Consider the following 24,888-nt stretch of genomic DNA (forward strand, 5'->3'; position numbering starts at 1 on the left):
AAAAGCTGTAAAACAGGTGACACAGAGCAGCAATTCAGCACAGCTCACCAGGAATGTTTGTGACCCCTTGATAGTGACAGGAGTGCTCACAAGTTCCTCATCAAAACAAAGAGCTTCTTCTAGAGGTAAGTAATGCCACCTTTGCAACGTTACCGGGGTTGGTTTGTGTTAATCTTTGGCACAAGTCGAGCATCAAGCCACACATTAACTTACTGAGTTTATCTACTGAGGTAAGTTATCGTTTATAAATTATGACAATTAGAGTTAAGCTCCCCGCTACACTGTACGCAGGATAAACGGTTGACGATGAATGGAGTTAAGTTAAGCTAATTAAGTTAACGTTTACTTAGTAGTCTTGTTAATACTCAGCTAAAGTAAAGTTAAACAACGCCGCGAAGCTATTTAATATAAATAAAAAGTGACAAATCACCTCACAGGAGTTTAAAGCTCAGTATTTCAACTGCTAATGTATATTTATCGTTAGCTCTTTACCCGAAACCTTGCCGAGACGTAGCCAATAGTAAAGCCGCAGAGGCAGCGCCAACTTCAGATCTACTGAGTTGAAATCCCGCCCCTAGGCTGGCTAGCTAGCTAGCTAGCATCTGCTCCACTAGCCTCTGTCACTCACTTGGTTTTCTCTCCAAAGTTTTCTCTTTAAATCTTAAAATAACAAACATATTATTGAGGTTTTCTGCCCATAATCTACGTTAAGTTGGTTTGTAATATTGTTCTCATTTTACCCCAAAATATTATTTTTGTAAGCATTAAATAACAACATATCCCATGAGTCTTAGCCATTGTAATCCATTCAAAGCCTTCTGGGAGCTGTAGTTTTTGGATGCTACGAAAATAATCCTTTGACATTTTACTGTCCATGGAGTGTTAAGCTTGTCTCCTGTATGAAGGGATATACACAACTGTGCCTCTCAGGACAATTGTTTTAAATATATACATTATTTTGTTATTTATAAATTATTTTATCCCTAGGTGGTGGTACTTGTATTTTACATTTAATTTTATACTTGGAAATAAAGTACTTTTTGCTCTGCTACATTTATTTAACAGCTAGTATTAGTTACTTTACACATTAATATCTATTATGAAATATTGCTGTATTCTTATGGATTAAACTACCAAACGGTTTATACCATGCCTAAAATGCACTTTAAACGAAAATTTACATGCACATAATAGGCTATGGTATTAATTACATATCCAATAATTTAAAATAAAAGTACTTTGAATAACAAGTAATTTGACTTTGGACTATTTTTACAGGGGTATTGATAGTTTTTACTTAAGTTAAAGATCTGAATACTTCTTCCACCACTGCAAATCACACATATTTTCTCCATCAATTTACTTTTGTGCTAGGTGATATAGGCCTAATAATTATTAAAACTGTGGTATTTTTCTAGTAAAATCACAAACATATTTGGAAGCGTAATATGAACACACCACCGACAGATTAATCTTACATGAGACAATAAGTCTCTCCATTAGCTCGAAAAACTAATTTTATAGATTAATATAATGTCTAATTAGTGATAAATTGTATAAATGTTAAATATTTTATCATTGAAACTCGATATCAAATGAAATAAGTCAGTTCCAATGGTCGAAGAAGTACTAAGAAATAAGAGGGCAGATATAGCAACATAGGCAATATATTATTGGATTATGATTATTGATGTATGTGTACATAATTTTAATATTGCAGCTGATAATTGATATAATAACATCATAATTTATTTGTTGATTATATTTTGTATTATTAATTTGAATATGGAAAGTAACTAGTAACTAAGTTATCAAATCAATGTAATCAAGTAAAAAGTATAAAGTTGCAGAAAAAGGAAATACTCAAGTAAAGCAGTACCTCAAAATTGTATTTAAGTACAGTACTTGAGTAAATGTACTTTCAACCACTGGCCATTTTACGTACTGCCCAAGTAGAGTGTGGGATGAGACAGGATGTCAGTGACCGACAATAACCTCTGAGTGCACGGTGCATCAGCACATCCTGCAGCATTTCAGCATTTGCGCATGGGTAAACCGGATCAGCCGTCCTCTGGCTGTCATGTGATGCTGTGGTGTGGTGGCTCTGCTTTTTCGTCTCTCATGGCAATTGGCTGAGACTGATCTGTCCATAGAGTAGTGATGGCACACATTTTGTGAAGTCATGTGAGCTTCTACACGCGTGAGATATTTTCAGATCTGATGTTACAACAGCATGTCATGTGCATAAACATAAACACGTTTCCATTTCGAAGTCTATGTCAATGGATGTTTTTCAGATGTTTTAAGTGAGCTATCTTACTAAAAATACAGGTTTAAAAAAATCACGTATGTTATTGTGAGGTTAAATCTAGAAAGGCAGCTCTCGTGTTTTAAATGTCAGCAATTTTTTACACCTTTTATATTTTAATCAGTTCGAGCAGGAAATATGTGTGTTTTCTGCTTCCTCTATTTGAACTACTTGACCTATTGAACAGTGGAGGCGGGGATTTTAGGGGAAACTGTGTAAAGGAAATTCCTTTCGTATCTCGTATCATATTTTTTTTAACCTCTGGTGCTGATTCTGTGTGAATCAGTGGTACCTTACTCTAATTTTTTGTTACCCACATTATAAAACCCTACCTACTTCCTTCACAGAGGCAGGCACGTTTACTCCTTTATTTTCATAGTTGGAGGCCTATCAAAAGTAGGCTACAGTGTTTATAGACAAGTTATGTTTACTTTTCCTGAGTTGGTTCCTTTCTAGAGGCACTGTCTTTGTTTTAGTACCGTGTATATTGAGTATTCAAGTAAGCAGGTTTAGTAAAAACTGGTTAGTTAACCATGAGATGAGGGAAACTCTGGGTTTTCCATTCCAGAAAGAGAGGTAACTGAAACTCTGGGTCAGTTACCATGATTACTCTGTGAACCTAAACTGCTCGCCGGCAGGTTTTCAGAGTCATACACGCTGTTTCATTGACTTGTTGATTCAGTCAGTTAGCAGAGGTTTACTGTGTGTCAAAATAAAAACCCAGTTTGTTGCTATGTCAAGCTACTGCTTTTATGCACTGTCAGTCATTTCTTTGAACAGCGGTTTTTGCCCTCCCATTTAAATCACCCTCAGCTCAGAATAAAACCTCTCCATGTCTTTCTTTTTATCAACAAAGATTTTAGAAACTGTAAAAATCAGTATGAACCTTAAGACACATATGATTAATGTATAATTATCTCTTTCACTTGTGATGTGAGTGGTTCACTAATTGAACATAATGCCGGTAGAATTGGATATTATATGTTAATATTTCTGATTGAGCAGGATTGTGGTACAGCTGCAGAATGTAGTCAGAAAGTTAGTTTTTTTGTTTGTTTTTTTTAAATAAGCTACATACAGCATTTCAGTGACTTTGCCTAAATTTGCTGAGGCTGAAATAAAGCCATTGAACGCTGTTGAGCCAAGATCCAAATAGATATCTTAATTTAAAATTTTTAGTATTTTAACCTCATCACCTTATCAAGTGCAAAACACTTTATTATCAGGTCAGATTGTGAGCTTATCAAGCCGCGGTGTTTTATCCCTATCAGATTAAAGCTGAAGAAATAAATTTAAAATGTAATGTGGGCTACAGCCTAATACACATCAGATTCCACACCTTTATCATCCAAGGAAATGTACAGCCCAGCCTGTCTGGTAAATGATGAATAAGCACACAACACTGAAAAAACTTCTTGTGCTAACTTATTGACACTTTTTCCAACTCTAAGTAGACTTTCTTTAAAGATAAAACTGGATATACATGCATTAATATATCTTCATCCACTTGATTAAAATGGAGACTCTGGTTTTCCATGGTGAATCATAGTATTAGAGCTCCATTGATGATGGCTTTTTTTATTCACCATGAACAAGCTTAACTCAGAGTGAACATACAAAGAGTTAACTGAACTGAATTTGATCAGCTGTTCTGGAAAACAGGGTTTTCGTTCTCAGGGTTCATCAGCTCCGAGTTCAGGGTTAGACTAGCTGGACTCAGAGTTTGTTTAACTTGCTTTCTGGAGCCCGTCCTGGCTCTAAGGAACTAGAAGTACAGGATTGACTTGTTAAGCTGGGTAACTGGGCTGACAGCTTTGATTTTCAGGGCTAAAGTTGTGTTTGCAAACAATGTTACACTGTTAAATAAAAATCGGACTAATTTCACTGACCACTTGCACTGTAATGCAGTCAGCAAAGTTTTTATTTTGAAACAATTGTAGTGGCATGATATGGAAGGTTGAGTTAACAACTAGTTGATTAACCAATTGGTCGACAGACAAAATTAATCTGCAATTATTTTGTTAACCCTTTCAGTTATTTTTTCAGAAAAAATGTCAAATGTTTGCTTTTTCCGGCTTCTCCAATATGAGGATCTGCTGCTTTTCTCTGTTTTATATTATTGTGAACTGAGTATAATTTGTGTTTTCGACAGTTGGGAGACTGAGATGGACATTCACAATTTGTTAACATTTAATAGAGAAAACGATTGGTTGATTAATTGAGAAAATAATTTGCAGATGATTCGATAATGAATATAATCATTATTTGCAGCCTTGGGGTTTCAATGGCTTAAAATGATGGAAGATGAGCAGATGAAGGAAGATCAATGTGTAATATTTTTTAATAATGTAGGTGACAGGATGTGGGCGGCTTTGCAGTGTGCATAAGAATGATTTCAGTCAGTGGAAAGACAAAAAGCCAAGCCAGCACAGCTGCACTTGTAATCTGGCCTCAGACACGTTTGCATACAGTTTGTCCGACAGTAACCCCAGCCGGCATAGCAGCATATCTCTGTAGGGGGATGGGTTTGAGTTTCATAGCATCATCTGTCATCATCATCAAGAGTGAGTGTGTCCTCAGAGCTACCCCCCCCCCCCCCCCCATCTTATTGACTTGGCTTGCGTGGCCTTATATGGAAAATTGGTTTTGTGGTGTGAGCAGTTTTAGCCAATCAGGTTGCTTTGGGAGACACAGGGAGGAGGAGAGTTTGTCTGGAGGAAGCAGGCGGGCTTCTCTGGGTGGGGTTTTCAGGGGGTGGGACCAACCAAGCCGGTTACTAGTGTTTGAAAATGAATGATATGCTGCTCAAGTTGTAGAAAGGGTGGACAGCTGGTGTATTTTTGTGTGTGTGTGTGTTCAGCGGCATTTACAGAAAGGGAAAAGGAAAAGTGGACGATTCCAGAGAAAATCTGTAATACAAACCTGGGATAGAATTAGTTTCCAGCAATGCAGCGTGAGTACCACAGTTTACATTTATATTTCATGTAGCTGAGATATAATCCTTTTACCTTAAACTCCAGCTTTCACTCAGACAAATCAGAAACCAGTTGGTGATGAGAAAACAGCTTCCATTGTAGTCATGTCTCATGTATGATACTTTGGATTTTATATGAATTAAGATCTGTTAAATCCTCAGGTTTGGTGCTATAGTCTGATATCCCATGTTATCATTTGGCTTTGCCATTCCCTGACATTAATTCTACAGATGTAATTAAATGAAGCCAATCTTTTAGCCTGATTTGAGCACAGCTGTGATTCACAGTATTTTAATCTGTAAATTTCAAGAGAGCTGAAATGTATGGCTGAGTCACCCTGTCCACAGCATGTGGATAGATGCTCTTCTGCAAAAGGGTGTAACCCAACCAGCAGATCTGTGTGAATCTGCCAGATGATGACAAACGTTAAAGGCATGCAAAGCCTTGCCTTGTTTTCTTTAAATGGCCACATTAGCTTAAAAAATTGTTGAGCTTGAGGTGGTAACTGTATAGTGAGGATGCAGAGGTTTACGCCCAGTTGTAAAAACTGCTCTGCTGGGTGCTGTTCAGAGGCAGCAGCTGGCTGAGGATGCGGAGGTTCAGAGAATGTATTGATTGAAAAACAAATTGTCTCAGGTGTATTTTGAGTGACAACATTAGGTTCAGACAGTCAAGAGGAGATGTCTGTTATCTTGGACAAGGAGAGATGGTGCCTGAGAACAGACAGACAAAATTGAAAGCAGGGGTGGGGTTTTGTCTGTTGTGTGTTGACAGGGGATTAACCTAACTGAAGTTTGCAGGCATGGTAGTAGGCTATTGTATTGGAGAGAGTCCCTTGTTTGGTTTTAAGTATTCACGTTGGGGGGGGAGGGGTTATGAAAGACAATAATTAGTGATAAAAGGCTTAAGAGTTGTTATCTGTTCCAACTGTTGAATTTTCCCTTTATGAATCGGTTGGTGCAATGCATGACTCTGCTCCACATTCATAATCCTCTCCTGATTGCATGAACGCAATTGCAATAATGATGTCAGTTTGCACAGTGTTAAAATCCATAAGATAATTCATCCTGGGGCATTAGCTGTGCTGGCACATGACAAGGAATCTGAACAAAAGCATGCTAGAAAGCATTCAAAAAGCTGCTCCTGAGCTGTAATGATTACTCTGTTAACTGATTTTTTTGAGGGACAGAAAATGATCTCTAACGAGGCATTTGCTTGTTCCCCCTTCTCCGATGTTAAAGTTCTGCTTTTCTCAGGTTTATATTCTAAGTGAAATATCTGTGGGTTTTGGAAACCTTTGAAGACGTCTCCTCCTTGGGTTCTGGGATTCATTATTTTCTGACATTTAATAGACAAAACCATTAATCAGTCGGCAGGTTAATCTCTACTGAAAATAATCATTAGTTGCGGCCTTACTTCCCAAGAGACCTTGGTTTTGCTTTTCGTTTCTGTGAAGTTCAAGTTAAGGGGAAGCCCACAAAAATGTCCTATGGGTGATATCAGAATCTGAAATGATAGTTTACCACACAAGGCATGATATTTATTTTGGGCAAAACATTGACCAATAACTCACTAACACTTGATGAGAAATGATTGATGCTGTAAGGTATTTGTCGCTTCTGACAAGAAGTAGGGGACTCTCCCACCAGAGCTAAATCAGAGGCATGCATCTGTAGCCTTTAATCGAGATCTAAATGTGTTGGACCAAAATGGTTGAAAAGGAAGAAGGGGATATAAAAAGGGGGGCAAGCAAGAAATAGCCTTAGGTGGTTTTCCAGTCTGATGTCTAAGGATGTATTACACTACAAGTGACTGAACACCTTCCCAGTTCCTTCCGGTGACCACTGTGCTTGAAGACCAAAAACAATGACAGAAAGGAAATAGAGCGGGGTTGTATTCAATATCTGCCAGTCAACCTAACTCCCTTTAATACTGCTGGAAACCCACATTCACTTACAGCTGTGTCCTTAAGGAATCTGCAGATGCAATGGAAGCACGAGCCAAAATAAAATGGCAGCTTTGCATGTGTCCACGTGAGCAGTGGGGAGATCACCCGGTGACATCTGTCTCCTTTTTGAGAGACCTTCGGGCGTCCGTATGACTCAGTAAAGAACTCGCCTCGGTTTAGGCCATTCATCACATGACTTAAGTAGGATTGATTTTCTTAACTGAAGAACTGATGGCTGCTGATTCCCCAGAGGCCAGCATTTCAGGATTGCTGGCAGTTTTGTTCCTGCCATTTTAAATACACTGAAAGTTGTTACATACATGGAAGGTGTGGTTGGCAGATATGTGTCAAACTCTAAAGTATGATGAAAAATATTTTTGTTCCTGCCTCCTGACCTCCCTGGAGCCTGTTTCTTTCCACTAATTGTCCCTGACAGGCGAGTCATGATAGGCTGCTTTCACAATAGGCAGACGAAGCTGCTGGTATGTGTTTTCAGCCCCCTTAAACAAACAGGCCAGCAGCAGTTCAGACCTGTGAATTACCAAAGAGCTTGAATGAGAGGGAGCATCATGGAGGTGTGGGATTGATGGTGGCTGAGTGGTGAGTTGTTTAGGAGGATTTGACGTGTTTCCTGTAATGAGGTAATGGCAAAGGCGGAAAAGGATTCTCCCTCCACCTCTTTTTTTAAAAGGAAATTATTACCTTTTACACACCAAGTAGCACCATGTAAATGATGCAGGATGATTGATAGAGGAGAAGGAAATCAGGCTTTCATTGTCCGTCGCACTTTGCTCTGTCTGTCTTTCATGCCGTCATATCTCATAATCAGATTTTAGTTTTATCTACTAGGTTTTCGTTGGATTTTGAAAGGGTGGTGCAATGGAACCGTTTTTGAAAAGGTGTTTTGTTGACCGAGCGCGGCAATAAAAGGCAATTCATTATTCGCAGCAGGACAATGTTATCTGTAATAAGACTTTCTACTTTGCCAGCTCGGCTCCATATGTTCCCCACACTGTTGCCATACAACCAAAAATTGTCAACAGAGTAGGCGACGTGGTGTAGACGAAGACAATGTTTGTTTAGCAGCTCAGAAAGTCAGCACTAAAGGTTGATAATAAGCATGACGTAGCTGAACATAGTGGTCGTTTTTGAGAGGTTTCCTGTCGACATTCTGTATTTGTTCAGCAGAGGTCAGTCACCATATGTCATCAATATTTATAGTCACTTAATGAAATGTCTAAAAAACAGATTATACAGTGAAACCTGCACAATATCCAAAAACAGGAATGGATGTGTAGACATAACCCAAACTACAACTGCTGGCAAAAGTAATGCGACTTGGTGCCAAAAACACTCAAGTGTGAGTCTTGTGAGTACTAGAAGCTGCCGGCTGTCACACGTTAGTGTTACTGTCTTGCAATTAGACCAGGGGAGCAACCCATTTTTTCTTTTAAAGTCATAAGGTATCTGCCTTCTCAAACCAGGCTTGAATTTTACTGTTAGTGTTTGTGTCTAGTTTTCATATCAAGAAAAAGGCACCCACACCCTGAAATACTACGTCAATATCTACATATTATTTACAATACTGACAGAAATCTCCGTTACAGATTTCTGTAACATATTTGTCAATAGGATGCAAATAAATATTTTAATTCCTAGATGTATGATCCTCTGAATATAATAAATATAATAATTAGATGATTTGGATACATGCTACAAAGAGGGTTCACCGTTAGTCAACAAAGAAATTAACAATAAAGTGAAAGAAATTAACACCCATAAGTAACCCAGTGTACTTAATTAGAGCTGAAACAAGAAGTTGATTGACAGAAAATTTATGATTTTAATTATTGATTAATCATTTAGGCATTTTTAAATCAAAAATTTCAACCATCATCTGATTGTAGCTTCTCAATGGGTGAGGATTTGCTATTTTTCTCTGTTTTAGATCAAAGTAACTGAATGTCTCTAGGTTTTAGGCTGTTTGTTAGACAGAAGAAGGCATTTGAAGCCCTAACCCTTTTCCCACAATTTCTTGACATTTTATAGACTAAACAAAACAATCGGTTAACAAAACAGAATCAATGGATTAATCAATAATGAATGTGATCATTAGTTGCAGCGCTAAACTAAATGATCACCAATGAAATATTTCAAGAAAAAGAAGACAGATGAGATTTGAACAAAAGGTCTTATATTAAACTTCTCGTTCAGCTCATGAGGAGATTTTTTTATGATGCTGTTGCCTTTTTTGCAGATGCACCTGCCAGTATTGGGTTATACTTACACTACTTTGTGTGTGCACATGTGGCTTATGTCTAGTTATCTTTTTCACCATCTGTAACAGCCATAATACTACTTGCTTGTTAGAGATTTGCTTGTCAAATATACAGTAACTAACAAGCCCCATCACTTGTCTCTTTCAGTGACCGCGTGTGAGCCCACCGCCATGTCTGAAGCTGTGGTGATGGAGCCTTCCAGAACAGGCAGCTTCCTGGAGTCATCCTGTGGTGCAGGGGACAGCGCAGCCTCACTTGACGGCATTGTGCTCAAGTATGCCCGCACAAACACATCCGAGACACCTTGACGTCACTGTCCTGAGAGCTTAGGATCCCAACCTGCGTTAGAAGATGAAAGAGGGCTCAAAAGATGGCTGATAAATTAGAAAAAAAGAACAAACATATTTATGAAGACATTTATCTTGGCTTTTTACTTGAAAAATACTGAATGGTTTTAATGTTTGCAACCTCAAAAAGAATATGAAATTAAACAATTTCAGAATGTATAAATCAACTTTTGCTTGGACTGCTCACTGTGTATTGAGCCAAAAGGTTGGGAACCACTGGTCTAGAGTCAGATGTTGTCTGGGATTGCAATATTGCTAACTTGATAGCTAGTTGACAGTGTTTTTTGCAGAAGCATAGCATCATTGTCTTTCACTAAGATTTGAATATTATAGGGAAATTACCGGATGCAAATCCTGATGCAAATATGCCACCCAGGTACTAGCTCCAGTGTGGTAGTTCACATAATGTTAGTAATTGTGTAGTCTTATTGTGTGTAGGATTACATTCCTGTCAGTGTAATCATAGTGATTTATTTCTCTTTTGTTTTGCCCATGACGCTTTAATTTAATGCAATAATAACATAAACTTTAATTTGAAGCTATTATTGTGAGCATTTTGAGATCTACAGTTTAGATGAAGACATAATATGTACTTTCAGGAGGATGATGAACAGTTTTCCACGTATGCCTCTTGTTTCTGCCTCTGGTTTTCACAAGGATGCGACAGTCACTTTGGGAATCCACTCTCCTCTTGTTAGTGACCAAGTTTTTCCTTTGCTTTTCTTCAGTGAGTCTTCAGAGGAGGAGTCCACAGGGGAAAGAGAAGAGGAGACCAGTGCGCATGATGAAGTCAACAGCAGCACCAAGGCCACAGAGGTCCCCGCTGAACAGACGTCAAACACACAAACAGGTGATGGCTGAAGAATAGCCGCCAGGTTGAATGTGTTTACTCTTTCTTCGTCCCTCCCTGAACTCTAACATTCGTGAGGGTGGTGCAGCCGGATTCAAATGATGATAAGCAATATACAGAGCAATATTCTGAGCTGGAGCTGTGTCAGCATTAGTGCACATGTTTTTTTTTTCCCGATCTTTTTTCCTGAGGAAGTGGGCCAAACACAAGTGCCCACATTCTTTGGCAGAACAACACAACTTTCCTTTTCCTGCCTTCAGTCTGCATTTTTACATTCCTTCCTGTCTCAGTCACGGAGGGCAAAATACACGTATTCAATTCCTTGATATTTGGTTGCAAAGCTTCCATTGATTGTAAGGCTTTCTTACAATTCAAGAGTTAATTTAAATTAACAGGGACTACTCACAGGAAACCCTCATAATTACCATGAAGTCAGTGCAGTAGTAAATCTGTTAAATAGGTTATTAGTTTGGTTTAATAGGATTATGCACTAAAATCATCTTGAATTGAACACCGTACATTCAAATGTTGTACATGGATGTCTGCTGGCCATAAGAGTCCATAAGAAAAGATTCACCATCCTGCCCTTCATCTGCTCTGTGTCTAGCTTATTATCTAAACTGCTTTATTTTAAGGCGAAACCAAAGGGTAGTGCACTGAAAATGTTATCAGTAATCTCTCCCTGCACATGAAACTGTGGCCAGTGTGGCTGTTAAAAGTTGAACCAGGAATTAAATCTGTAATGGATGCTTTCGTGGACAGCTGGGGTTGTTATTTTACTGTTTGCTTTAATTTTCTCTTTCAAACAAGGTTGGCCAAAATGGGTCTTTGCTTGCAACCTGTATGATGATGTGATTGCTCATGTTTTGAGGCATCTCAGCAATTACTTACAATGTTATCATAACCGAGAGAATTGATGAACAGCTACAAAAATCAAACATGTGGTAACAAACACTGACAAATTAAGATGCTATTCTAATGCATTCCATTTAATATAACTCTTACTTTTATTTTTAATAATGATAATACACATTATTTCTTTTTGAGTGCTTTCCAAGGCACTCAAGACACTTCACATGACAAATCCAATCAAAATAACCTAGAAAAAAAATTTTTTGTAAAAAAAGTTCAAGGGTGGCACAAGACATTTTGTGTTTTGTGGGAGAAAGTGAGCCTGTAAGGTTGGTATGAGATAAAATTGACTTTACCGTTTCAAAGAAAACTGCATCCAGCCAGCCTTAAACAGCTTAATCAATGTGCATCCTGTGTGACTGTTGCCAAGAGCTTAGATCAGAACCGCTCAGTGGCTTATGTTTGTTTGTAGCTTTATGTGTCATACCAGACAGTGAGTGGCCCTCTTATACGACAAATACAGGGTGTTGCAACTCTCATGGAGATTATGGGAACAAGGAGATTCTGCATGGAAAGGAGATCTGTCGTTGATATCTCTTGACAACCCCTTGCTTATTTTTCTATCTATGTCTATTTTCACAGTGAAAGCCCAGCGCCCAAACTCCCTGTCGGTGCCAGCAGCAGGAGAGCCCGGCCTGTGGACGTCGCAGGGTGATGCGGAGGTGAAACTGAGGATTGGCGACTCTGGCCTGGCTGCTGACAGCCCTTTGACCGTCAACGAGATGTTCACCTCAGCTGTGGAGCGCTTTGGCAACTGTACAGCTCTGAGCTGGAAGGAGGGCGATCAGCAGAAGAGCCTAAATTACAAAGAATACTACCAGACCTGCCGCACCGCTGCCAAGAGCTTCCTTAAGGTAGTCTTTTTATCTATTGTGTAATCCAGTGTAAACAGCATTTTATACGAAAGGACCAAGGCATTGTTTTTACAGTTGTATTCAAATTCTTCCTTTTGTTATGATATTGGTCTTTGGGAGGAAAACATATTGCTTTTAAATATTAGTGCATGTACATTGTGTGTATATTTTCAGCTTTCTCATGAATAATGTGAATAACAGACTAGGGCTGGAACAATTAATGGATTAGTTAATTGACAGAAAATTAATCTCAGGTCAATTTTAAGTAAACATCCCAAAGCCTCCTGCTTCTCCAATAGGAGGATCAGGATTTTCTCTGTTATATCATTATTAATTGAATGTATTTGGGTTTTGGGTGGTTGGTCGGGAAAACAAGACATTGGAATATGTCACCTTGGGCTCTAGGAAAATCATAATGGACATTTTGCACAATTTTTTGTCAGGAGTGGAAACCCAACCAAACCCAGAACAGTTACACATTTGCAGGTTCAGTGCTGGAAAGTCACATAGCGTTGCACTATTAGGGAAGTTCCTCATTGTAGTTTTATTTCAGAGTATGTAAAACTTCTCAAATACACAATACCTTTAAAAGTGAGAAGTATCTGGAAAAAAAGTGTATTCTTTATCTTTTTCACTTTCGTTTTTATTCACTCTGAGCAACAATATTCCTTCATTATGTAAAGGTCTAAGATGTCATTTTTTATGTAAAACAATCAACTTCTGTTGTCTTTGTTTTAAAGTCTTGTGTCGGTGCATTCAATTTTATGCCAAGTCTGTCTAGACAGCACACGACGACAGCACGAAGGAGTCGGGCTGAAATGTCAGTGCAGGCAGCTCAGGACAGGCCTCAGCTGTTCATACAGCACAGGGCAGATTATTGTTTATTGTGAAACCCAACACAGTTAGTCAAAATGGAAATTCAGTGGGGGTCATGGACGGACGGACGGATGGACGGACACACACACACACACACAAAGACATGCTTACACGTGTGTCTGTATGCTTATACATACAAACCACCCTGACCCTGTGCCCCCACACATACCGACACTTTTGACCTTGTTAAAGGTCTGCAGGTTCTGCAGAAATCAAACTTTCGATATTATTCTTAGATTTCAACCTTGGTTATGAAAGACTCCATGAGTGACTGCAGTGTTGAACTTGGTATCAGTTTCCATTATGACAGTCTTGTGTATATTTGGCTATATCAGTTTCCATGGTTTCTCAGATGTTTTCAGGAATAAAGACAAACTTTGTTTTGCACAGATTTCAGTGCATGTGGGAAAGAATCTCATAAGGAAAGGATTGAACTCAGGACAGTTTAAAGTTTCATCTTAAAAATGAAAATAAGCACATTTAGTATAACAAATGTACCTTACCTTATTTAAGGTAAGTAACTTATTTACTTACAGTTACAGAGGGAGCATCACAGAGGCTTAGGAATGAGACATGTACCACATAAACCACATGTCAAAAAGGCCCCCCAAAATATTTTAAATGAAATAAATAAATAAATGGAAAAAAAAACATGGCCTAGAGGGAAGAGAGATTACACTGTACCTACCTAAGTCCCAGCTAAATTATGCACTGGAAATGGATGTTCAGGATATCCCAATGTTATTTCGAGGATTATTTTGTGTTGTTTTGTTTATATTTAAAAAGTGTGTTTTGTTTTTTCAGCTTGGCTTGCAACGCTACCACGGCGTCGGCATCCTGGGCTTCAACTCCGCTGAGTGGTTCATTGCTGACATTGGAGCCATTATGGCAGGGTGGGTTACTTATCACCTCTGAATTTGTGAGTTCAGTGATGAGCTCAGTGTTGCCTCACACACAGCTTCATTGCCAGCTATGTGTATATGTGCGTATGTAGGCACGTCTTACATACCTGAGTGGTGCAATCCAAGACTTGAAATGTAAGTACACCAGAACATAACTTAAGGTGTCTTCCAGTTTAGCACGTAGTCTCTTATCTTAATGACATCTTGATTCGTAGATGACAGAACATTGCTTAACAGGAAACTGATTAATTGCAGTGGTGGAACACAGCTAAGTTTACTCAACTACTGTAACTAAATATAATTTTGAGGAACTTCCATTTTATGCTATTTTATACTTTTACTCCACTACATTTCTGAGAGAAATAATGTACTTTATACTCCACTACATTTATCTCACAGCTGTAGTCACTACTTACTTTTCAAATTAAGATTTCCCATTAAAGCACATAAGCTTACAAAATAAAATACAATATAAAACACCTTAGCAGCCTGAGTTGTTAGCAGTTCCACTAGGAGACAATTCCCCTCTAAATCTCTCAGATGGTTTCATTTAAGTAAGTTCTTGAGGTATAAAAGTAAAATTATCCAATATATTTCAAAAAGATTAGAGAACATAATTGTACCAGAACGTACAAAGATTATGTTGACATTTTCAACATAACATTTTACCAAACCAAACCAAATTAATTTGGTTATACCCATCAGTACATGTCATACCTAATACTCTTCTCTGGAAGCTATAACACACATGCCGATATTGTGTTTGTATATTCCCCTGTCTCCCACGCCAATTCCCTGCTCAGTGCTGATGCTGCAATAAGTGTGTATTGAAACTACCGTCAACTAGTCAAACCAGTTCTGATCAGTCAAATCACAGGTTTAGTTTGATGAACTTAGTAGTAGACTCATGTTTACTGCGGATCATGTTGCTGGAAAGCTGATACAATACTGGTACGTCAGGTAGTTTTTATTGTCCCGTCTTTACTAGGAGTAGGACAAACAAAACATCAGGAAAAAAAATGTAGAGAAGAAATCCCACTGAAGAACTAAAGGTACTTTTTCACCTAAAGTCTTCTCCTGATCAAGTTTAATGAAAACAGTATAAATTACTTCACAAGAGATCTGTTGTAAAAAAAACAAAAAAAAACATTAAACCTTTACAGATGAATGTAGAGAGCACGAACGATGGGGATGGATTTTTGGTACATCACGTCTCATTGTTCTGTAGATTAAATAAATCTCGAGCAGCAGGTTTCGTGCAAAAGATCTTCCAGAATAGCACAAGGGCAGAGTCTCTTCTGAATCTGTCTATCTGCAGTTTCTCTTTCACATTCGCTAAGTCTGGCTTGTCAATGATCTGTTGCAGTGGGTTTGCTGTGGGCATCTACACCACCAACTCTCCTGAGGCATGCCAGTATGTAGCAGAAAACTGCAGGGCCAATATCATTGTGGTGGAGAACCACAAACAGCTGCAGAAGATCCTTCAGGTGAGATCAGAATGAGTGACACCGTGCATATAAATACTGTGGACAACTATGAATTGAAGAAATTAATACAAATAAAGTTTACATACCACACATCACGTAGGAAATGTGCCCCATGTCCGTACTAAATACTAATTGTTTACAGTATATACTAAATTCAAATTTTTATATTATACTGCCTTTGCAGTTAGAATACAATCAATCTACAAACTTAACCATTTTCTATTACCAGGAAATGAGACAATACTTTCCTATGCCACTGCCAGTTAAACTGAAAGAGACAGCAAAATGTTTTTCTAAAAATAAGTTATTTTTTATTTGTTTTTTCCAGCTGTGAGCAACTTCTCTATTTAAGTCGAGGGGTTTTGGTCTGCACACTGACTATTAAAACCTGCTTATAATTAGCGTGCAGTATAGATCTAGGACACAACTAAAGTTTTTTTCATCCTTAATCTTTATTCTATTATTTAGACTGATGTTGTAGCAAGCCTTTGATCAATACAGTATAAGTCTTGAAATAATTCATACATATTTATAGCCAGTAGTGTAGAAAGCAGACCATCGCCTGCAGTTATGTTCTCATTGGATTGTATTGTTTGCTCACAGGTTGAAGACAAGCTGCCACACCTGAAAGCCATTATCCAGTACAAAGATGCACTAAAAGAGAAGAGACCAAATCTGTACACAGTAAGCAAACAATCAGTTTATGAAACATGAAAAAATTGACTTATTTCATCAAACATTCATCTAAGTGAATTTGTGCACTGCAGTGGGCGGAGTTTATGGAGCTCGGACGCGATGAGCCTGATGCACCACTCGACGCAGTCATCTCCAGCCAGAAGCCCAACCAATGCTGCACCCTCATCTACACCTCAGGAACCACAGGGCAGCCCAAAGGAGTCATGCTCAGCCATGACAATGTAAGTTACAACAGCGTGTTTTTTAACCTTTTGAGTGTCACATGTTTGACTCCTGAGACTGACAGCAGAAACTCAACCCAGTTATGTGATGGGAGAAAAGTGCAAATGTGTCTGACAGCTGAAAGTATTGCACTGCTTGTTAGGCAGGTTTCAACGTATGCAGGTGTGGATCAACAAAATGCCTCAAGGAATTAGAATGACTTTACCTTTAGCACGGTTTGTTCAAGACAATCCTCATGGATAGATGATGTGCTGTAGGCATGTTAAACCATAGACTCATTGACTTGGCACCTGGTTGTCTGACTGAAACAATTTAAAAACTTGTTTTCTGTCAAAGTTCACTTATAGACATAAAAAATGGTCATATACATTCACTGTTGTTTCTGTGTCTTGTAAAGAACGTGTCTCTATGTTACCTCTCGTCCATAAAACTATTAAGATACATCATATTAACTGTGTTCCTCTCTCCTGCCCCTCAGATAACATGGACGGCGCTCTCCACCTGCCGCCACGTGCGACTGACAGACGCCACTCAGAACCAGGAGATTGTGGTCAGCTACCTGCCACTCAGCCACATCGCAGCACAGATGGTCGACATCTGGGTCACAATGAAGGTCGGTGGGGCGACCTACTTCGCTCAGCCAGATGCACTGAAGGTGAGAAACAGCAGTTGTTAATATGCGGCGAATAGTACACAAACACACGCAAATATATGGCCCATTTACAGCAAAGATATGGTTATGAAATTTAGCTAAACAACATTCATAATGTAGTAAATCTTTGATATATTGAGATAATAAATCACACTAATAATTTGTATAGCACCTTCCATGCGGACACAAATTCCAAATTGCTTCACAAAAACAGCATTAAAACATGTTTAGTAGAAAACTAGAAAAAACTGAATGAAATGTTTACAATAACCAAAAGAAAAAATGTTTACAGGAATAAATAGCAAAAAGTAATATAGAATACTTCTAAAAAATAGTAAGCCAGTGTTCCGCTCTATGATCGAGAGAGGGTATTTCAGAAAGGATTGGTCCAGCAGATGGTCATGAAAGAGCCTCCATCCATCCATCGTCAACCGCTTATCCTGCGTACAGGGCGCGGGGGGCTGGAGCCAATCCCAGCTGACATCGGGTGAAAGGCAGGGTACACCCTGGACAGGTTGCCAATCCATCACAGATGAAGGAGCCTATCACCAAAACTTCTCTGATCCTTGAACCCTCCACCAATCATGTGCATTTCATAAAGTGCCATTTCATGGGAACTGCAAGATTTTATCTGCGGTGTCTGTGTGCTGAGCTTATGGCTTCTTTAATTTCAGCATAGTCATCACAACTACACGTTCATTAACACATGTAAAGCCTGTAATCTAGTTAGGAGTGGCAGATTACCGAGAGTTCTAGTAAATGTTTAAGGGATATACTGAATGGTCTTCATCATTGGACAAGGCCAGCAGGGAGTACTTCTGGAGAACAGAGAGACTGAATTTGGAGAGAAAGTCAACACTGAAGATGCCATCCGAGAATTCATGTCTTTAGAACAATAATACTTTGTATTAACTCTGGTGAATAAGAATCTCGTATCAGTTTAAAAACATGTTCTTGAACAGTTAACCACCTTGACAAACCATCGCCTTTCAAAGCTAAAAAAGTTTAGAACAATACTAATTATTTGTTGAAAATTTTTTAATTGTAGTGTAGAGGATCTGTTTAGTGTGGGGGTGTGTGAAAATAACTGTTTGATGACTAAGTATGCTTAGTTTTTAAGTATGATATGTGTTTAAAATTCTGCTTTCTTTTTTATCAGGGCTCTTTGGTAAACACCTTGAAGGAGGTGCGTCCCACAGCCTTCATGGGCGTCCCACGTGTCTGGGAGAAGATGCAGGAGAAGATGAGGGCTGTCGGAGCAAAGTCGTCGACTGTGCGCAGGAAGGTGGCTGCCTGGGCCAAAGATGTCGGTCTGCAGACTAATCTGACCAAGATGAATCCGTACGTACATATTCTAAAAAATTACAGCTTTATTTAGACATGGTTAAATCATGCCTTGTTCCTGTTTCCATGCTTTGTTTCTGTCTTTTTACTGAAGTGATTTGTTTCCCTGTTAGTGCTTCCCTCTTACATAAGTCCACTGTAATTGTTGGATTATTAATGTGGATTGAGTGATTTTTGCATAACCAAATGGCATGGCAAACCATGCAATAGTTGTTGAGACATGTCAGTGTGAGCCACAGTGGTGGACCAACAGACAGGCTGATTGCTATGCTGCTTGCGTGGCTCAAAACTCTCTCCATTTTTTGTCTCTCCTCAGAAGCGATGCAGCTGGCCGACCACCATTAAGCTATCACATAGCCAAAAAGCTTGTGTTCAAAAAGGTGCGTAAGGCCCTAGGCCTGGACCGCTGCAGTAAGTGCTACACAGGTGCCGCACCCATCACCAAGGACACCCTGGAGTTCTTCCTCAGCCTGGACATTCCTCTGTACGAGCTGTACGGTATGAGTGAGTGCACTGGACCTCACACCATCTCCCGCCCTGAAGCCTTCAAACTCACCAGGTACGTTTGTCTTTTTACTTCAAATGGGATTAGACACTCAATTTCCTGGTATTGACCAGTCAGAGACAATTCATAAAAATGTGTGCGTGGTGGAGAATTAGAAAGATGTTTTGTCCTGCAGTTGTGGTAAAGAGATCCCAGGATGCAAGACAAAGCTGCACAACCCGGACGAGGAGGGAAACGGTGAGATCTGCTTCTGGGGCCGTCACGTCTTCATGGGTTACCTCAACATGCCCGACAAGACAGAGGAGGCACTCGATGCAGAGGGCTGGCTGCACTCAGGTGACCTGGGCAAACATGACGAGAATGGATTCCTTTTTATCACTGGACGAATTAAAGGTATTTATTCCATGTAGAGCGAGAACACACTTTGAAACAGGTAAATCTGTACAGGATCTAGTAGAGACTTGTGTGCGGTTTGGGAATTCAATCTGTAAGCCTTCAAAACATTTTCTTTATCCATTGTCAATTAAACCTGTCTGTTACTTAACCTGTGTGTATTGGTGTTTTAGAGCTGATCATCACAGCAGGAGGAGAGAACATCCCTCCTGTTCCGATTGAGGATGCAGTGAAGGAGGCCATTCCACTGATTAGTAACGCCATGCTGATCGGAGACAAGAGGAAGTTTCTGTCGATGCTGCTCACCATTAAGGTAAGTCTTAGAAAGTGAGACCTGGAGGCCAGATGCATAAGTATTGGCTCATTCTTTTCATCAGATTTTTTAAAGAGGCAGAGATGACTGGTTCTGTTTCAGCAGAGTTCTCAAATAATTGTGAACTAGATGCACATGCACAGGCCTAATTTACACAGTTCACCATAAATTGACGCAAAATGCACTTAATCAGCCCTTTGCATATTGATACTCCACCACTAGAGAGACCATCAGTGAGAACGGCCAAGAAGTGCAATTTCACAGACTGTGCTGCACCGGCAAGATTCTCCAGAGCAGCTGTCATTACGCATTGCTGTGTGGCTATTTATAAAATCCATAACACTAATTCATCACCTGTAAATCATCATCATGGAGATATCAGTCATTATTAAACATCAGAAGGATGATCAGTGCTTATTTAAAGAGCTCATATTGAAACCGACTTTACAAAATGCTTCACAATTGAGGATAACATTTAAAGATTAACAGGTAAACAAAATGATTTATAATGTGCCTTTGATAAATATTTGTGTAGACTACAGAAATAAATTAGCAAACAACCTAAATAATGTTGTACTACAAGGTTACGTCTCTCACCTTATTTCATGTCCTCTTTATATCGCAGCTGCCTCTACAAAACTGTACGCCTGGTCTCAAGCGCACACATTCGTCTTATAAATACCAGTTATGTGTGTAAAATGGAGTTATTCCTTGTTTTTGTGCATACATATCGTTGATGTGTGGCCCCTGGTGTCAACTTTACAGCAGGCAATGTTCTGTTTGTCCGTTGTATTCTTGGTTAAAGTAGGACAGCAGGATACCGTGCTGAGTTAGGAAATTGTACTGCTGTAGATAAAGGGATGTAAAAGGCTCTGAGCCTTGTAAACATCTTATCTTTATACCTATTTTTTTTTTTACCTAATCTCAAAGAGTCTATGTATCTGTTGTAACTGCTGGCAATGGCAGTGCTGGCTTCTTAGACATTTATTTTCAGAAGCTGCCATCTAGTGGGCTTTAAGGGAAAACAGCACTAGTATAGACAGACCCAAATTTTAAATTTAATGCTTTAATGCACAAGACAATTTAAATATTAGGCAGTACAATAAAAAAAAATCATATTTTTGTACCTCCAGTGCCAGGTAAACCCAGAGTCGGGCGATCCAGAGGACGAGCTGACGCCAGAAGCTGTGGAGCTCTGCCGGAAGCTGGGCAGCGACGCCACACGGGTCTCTGAGATCGCAGGTGGCCGAGACCGGGCAATCCATGCCGCCATTCAGGAGGGAATCAACGGAGTCAACGAGAAGGCAACCTCCAACGCTCAGCGCATTCAAAAGTGGATCATTCTGGATCGGGATTTCTCCCTTCCAGGAGGAGAACTGGGTGAGTGGGATGGCAACGCAGGGTGCGCTGATTAGGGGGTCAACTTTTCAGAGAGAAGAGTGCAGTTGTAATTTCACTTGGAGGACAAGCTAATACTTGAAATATCCTTCCTGAGCCAACTTCAGGGCATCATGTCAGTGTCACATGGTGCAGGTCTGTGACTAGTTGATGTTGTTTTTCAAACAAAAACACCGAGCTTTAACAAATTTCAGCCTCTAATATGTAAAGAGTTACTTTTTCTTTGTCAAGCAACTCAAATAAGTCAGCATGGGCCTATAATTATAATATAACAGTTTTTACTGTTCTCACATTTCTGTTGCTATAGATAAAACTAATTTGCAGCATTGAAAACAAAAAAACAAAATATACTTCATTATAAAAAAAAAAGAAAATAACACAAATCTGTTTGAACTTCTATACCCCAATAATAATCTTGTAATCTCTTAGATCGTGGTAGATAGTGGTTTCCAATCTAGTGGTTAGCGATTACCCTAATTAATCCCTTTATCTATGGTTTTCTTATGCTATTATAATAATACTACTTTATCAAGTGGTATGAGCTTACATTTGAATTTCAGTGGGAACTGGTCTGCGCTTTTATTGGGTTTTTTTTTTTTTTTTGGAGGTCAGTAAACATTTCAGCTGCCAACATTACTGACAAACTGACCACATGTCCTGCTGGTGCTTAAATTAATAAATAGCTGCTATGAAGTCACTTCTTCAGTTTGTCAGATGATCAGTAACCCTCCTTTTGGATTGAAAATGAGCCAGTGACACACATTAATTAAATTCGTTATGCTAACTTTCTTCATAACAGCATGGTAAAATTTTATGACTATTTTAACTTTTGTAAATTAATCAGAATTTTCAGCTGTAGGAATCTGCCTTTAAACTCAACTCCTTTTAACTGCTTCTGCACTCAAGTCTGCAGCGGGTTCAAGTTAAACCTCTGATACAATGACCTCTAGTGGAGTTTAGGTGATTTCCAAAGAACAAAGCAACTGGGCTTAGACCTTTCGAACTACAGCTTCTGAGGTCAAAGCAGTGGGGGCTAGAGGATTTTTTTAATATGAATTCTCTACTTGTCCACAGGCCCTACCATGAAGCTGAAGCGGCCGGTGGTAATGAAGATGTACAAAGAGCAGATTGAGAACTTTTATAAAGAACTGGCAACTCCAACGACCCCTGACAACCCGCTGCCTCCCAAATAGAGCTGCTCCTCTACCTCCTGTTTGAGTTAACACTCCATCTCATTTATCAAAACCTCTCCCTGTTGCCATTCTTCTCCTGTAAAAATGTTTGCCTTAAGTTGTGAATGATCTGTCTTGGTTTACATTTGTGGGTGTTTTACAAAAATTAAAAGCCAAAATAAGAAGCCATTGTAAAATAGCTTTATGATTTTGAAGACAAATTCAACTATTTACAGGGATGAACGGTAATATTGGATAGCTGAAGTAGCCGCAGCTGTAAGTTATTTATTGCACTGCAATTACTCGAGATAAAGAGACAGAATCGAAAATACATTATAGGGTGTTTTAAAAAAAGGAGTAATGTGCTTTTGAACATGTTTATTTATTTTCAGTTTGCCAAAGTTTATGAGGGCCAAATGAGCTTCAAATGAAGGAGGCATTTCTAGAAAGACTTATGAATTTCTTATGAAATTCAGCAATCATATCTCACGTTTACTGGCCTTTTTAAATGTATTTGGTGTTTTTTCTCGTCTTCGTCTGCCTGGTTTCAAAGAAAGTAATCATTATTTTGTACATGTGTTTAAAAGAAAACTCTCATGACAAAAAAAAATTGTTTTTCGTGCTGGAAAAACACGTCATTGAAGCCATATCTATTGCCTTTTGTAACTGTAAAGTCAGACTTGTTCTGTTTGCTGACTGATTTGCAGCCTACACACCTGCCTGGTCCTGTTGAAATGTTTACCCAACAGTCCTTCTGTGTGTAGATGTGCATTGATTGTGTGTAATATTGTAAATACATTTTTGCCTACATCATCTTTTACTTCTCTTTCGCTCAGTTAAAATTTTCATTCCATATTTTGTTTGCACTCAAACATGGAAAAAGTGTTAATGGAAAAAGTTAGATTGTATGTAGGTTTATGGCAAATACATGAACTGCATTATAGTTGTCCTCATTGGTGTGCTGCCATCTTTTAAGCATCACACACATAAATATTCAGATGCTTGAGGTTTTGATCCAGTAACGTCTTCAGCCTCTTGAAGATGTTTCACGCAAGAGATTGTTGCACTCCAAAGAGCTGATCTTGTATATGAAGTAAGTGTGTGTGTGTGTGTGTGTATGTATGTATATATATATATATAAAGCATATAATAGGTATTTGTAGCTCTCTGACAGTTCAAAGTGAAGGCATAAAGATAAATAAGGAAATGAAGGTGATTCAGTGTGTCAGAGTGAGTGAGTTTCTTGCTGTCTTGAATACGTACAGACTTCATTAAGCCAATAATGTCCACTCAACATATAAAATTAGAACTTGGAAGAGTTTAACAGCCTGTCAGAAAGCTTTTATATCTAAGAGGTTGTTATTTGATGGTCTCCAACAGTTCAGCAATAACTCACAAGACCGCAGACAGAAAACTGGATGTACCTGACCTTAAAGAGGTGTTATTGCTGTGAACAATACCAGGGTTCAAAGATGGAAATGTGCATGACGCCGCAGGAGAAAAACAAAGCAGGCATGTGAATGTTTGATCAGTTATGGAATAAAAGTTGATTAAGCTGATGTGTGGAGCGCTGTTGTTCTTCAGTCTCTCTTTTGAGTGTATGCCACCTATTTAGTGTCCAGGATCAGTGGTGGAAGGAGGACTCTGATCTTTTTCTTAAGTAAAAGCAGCACAAGTCCTGCATTGCAAATTTTACTTTAGTACAAAAGTATTCACATCAAACTGTACCAAAAATAAAGCTCATTATGCAGAATGAGTCCCATTTCAGAATGTTAATTATATTATAATTACTGATGCATTAATGTGTATATCACTTTAATGTTGCAGCTGGTAAAGGTGGAGCTAATTTTAATCACTATACATACACTCTGCTGGGTAGCTTGTATATTTCTCTTTATTGGAGATAAATAAAATCTTCTTGATGTAATAATATCATTTATTTGTTGATTATATTTTCTGTTATTAATCTGAATCTGTAAAAAGTAACTTAACGCAAAATTATCAGATAAATGTTGTACAATATTTATCTCAGATTTACTGGAGTAGAAGTACAAAAGGGGAAAGTAAGTACTAAAGTAACTTAACATTGTGCTTAAGTTCAGTACATTAATATCCTTAGTTGTTAACATCACTGCACCCGCACAACATAAATATTATCACCTCAAATGTGAAAAAAGGGTTACTACCACTCAACAGCCTCAAAACATCCAGAAGAATTGAGTTGACACACAAACAACTTCAGTAAGAGTTTCAAGAAGACTGATTTGATCGCTAAGAGTAATAATAGGTGGCTACTGAGTTTTTCACCAAAAAGCTGTATGTATTAGTGACCTGTATTAGAGACCTACAGGTCTCTTTCAAGGCAAACATTTTGGCTGTTCAACTTCTTGGAGAGCAGCCATGGTTAATATTATTAGAAACACCTGTGCTTCTGTCATATTGTGTACTGCAGATG

At 38.7% G+C, this 24,888-nt stretch overlaps 1 protein-coding gene across 3 annotated transcripts; it reads left to right on the plus strand.

Moving 5' to 3' along the window:
• The first annotated feature begins 14 nt into the window (after positions 1 to 14).
• Positions 15 to 23,992, plus strand: acsbg2 (acyl-CoA synthetase bubblegum family member 2). Of its 3 annotated transcripts, none has more exons than XM_038715388.1 (15): positions 15 to 125; positions 9,658 to 9,784; positions 10,586 to 10,707; positions 12,202 to 12,473; positions 14,154 to 14,242; positions 15,618 to 15,738; positions 16,342 to 16,422; positions 16,506 to 16,655; positions 17,135 to 17,311; positions 18,468 to 18,649; positions 18,969 to 19,211; positions 19,333 to 19,550; positions 19,724 to 19,863; positions 20,997 to 21,243; positions 22,336 to 23,992. In XM_038715388.1, exons 2-15 carry the CDS (start codon positions 9,681 to 9,683, stop codon positions 22,452 to 22,454), a joined length of 2,265 nt encoding a protein of 754 aa, XP_038571316.1. In that variant the 5' UTR covers positions 15 to 125; positions 9,658 to 9,680; the 3' UTR covers positions 22,455 to 23,992. The 3 variants fall into 3 exon arrangements, with proteins under 3 accessions (XP_038571316.1, XP_038571315.1, XP_038571317.1); XM_038715387.1 differs by lacking the exon at positions 15 to 125 and adding an exon at positions 5,100 to 5,261; XM_038715389.1 differs by lacking the exon at positions 15 to 125 and adding an exon at positions 7,813 to 7,831.
• Positions 23,993 to 24,888: the final 896 nt, after the last annotated feature.

Source organism: Micropterus salmoides, unplaced genomic scaffold, assembly GCF_014851395.1.
Source record: "Micropterus salmoides isolate LMB-PRFRI ecotype aquatic unplaced genomic scaffold, ASM1485139v1 Ms_hic_scaffold_13, whole genome shotgun sequence".
Classification (NCBI taxonomy): Eukaryota; Metazoa; Chordata; class Actinopteri; order Centrarchiformes; family Centrarchidae; genus Micropterus; species Micropterus salmoides.

What these genes read in the sequence shown, in the direction of transcription:
- acsbg2 (XM_038715387.1), top strand. An exon ending in CTTGACGGCATTGTGCTCAA is followed by an intron (nt 9,785 to 10,585) that starts GTATGCCCGCAC and finishes GCTTTTCTTCAG; the next exon opens with TGAGTCTTCAGAGGAGGAGT. An exon ending in AGAGACCAAATCTGTACACA is followed by an intron (nt 16,423 to 16,505) that starts GTAAGCAAACAA and finishes TGTGCACTGCAG; the next exon opens with TGGGCGGAGTTTATGGAGCT.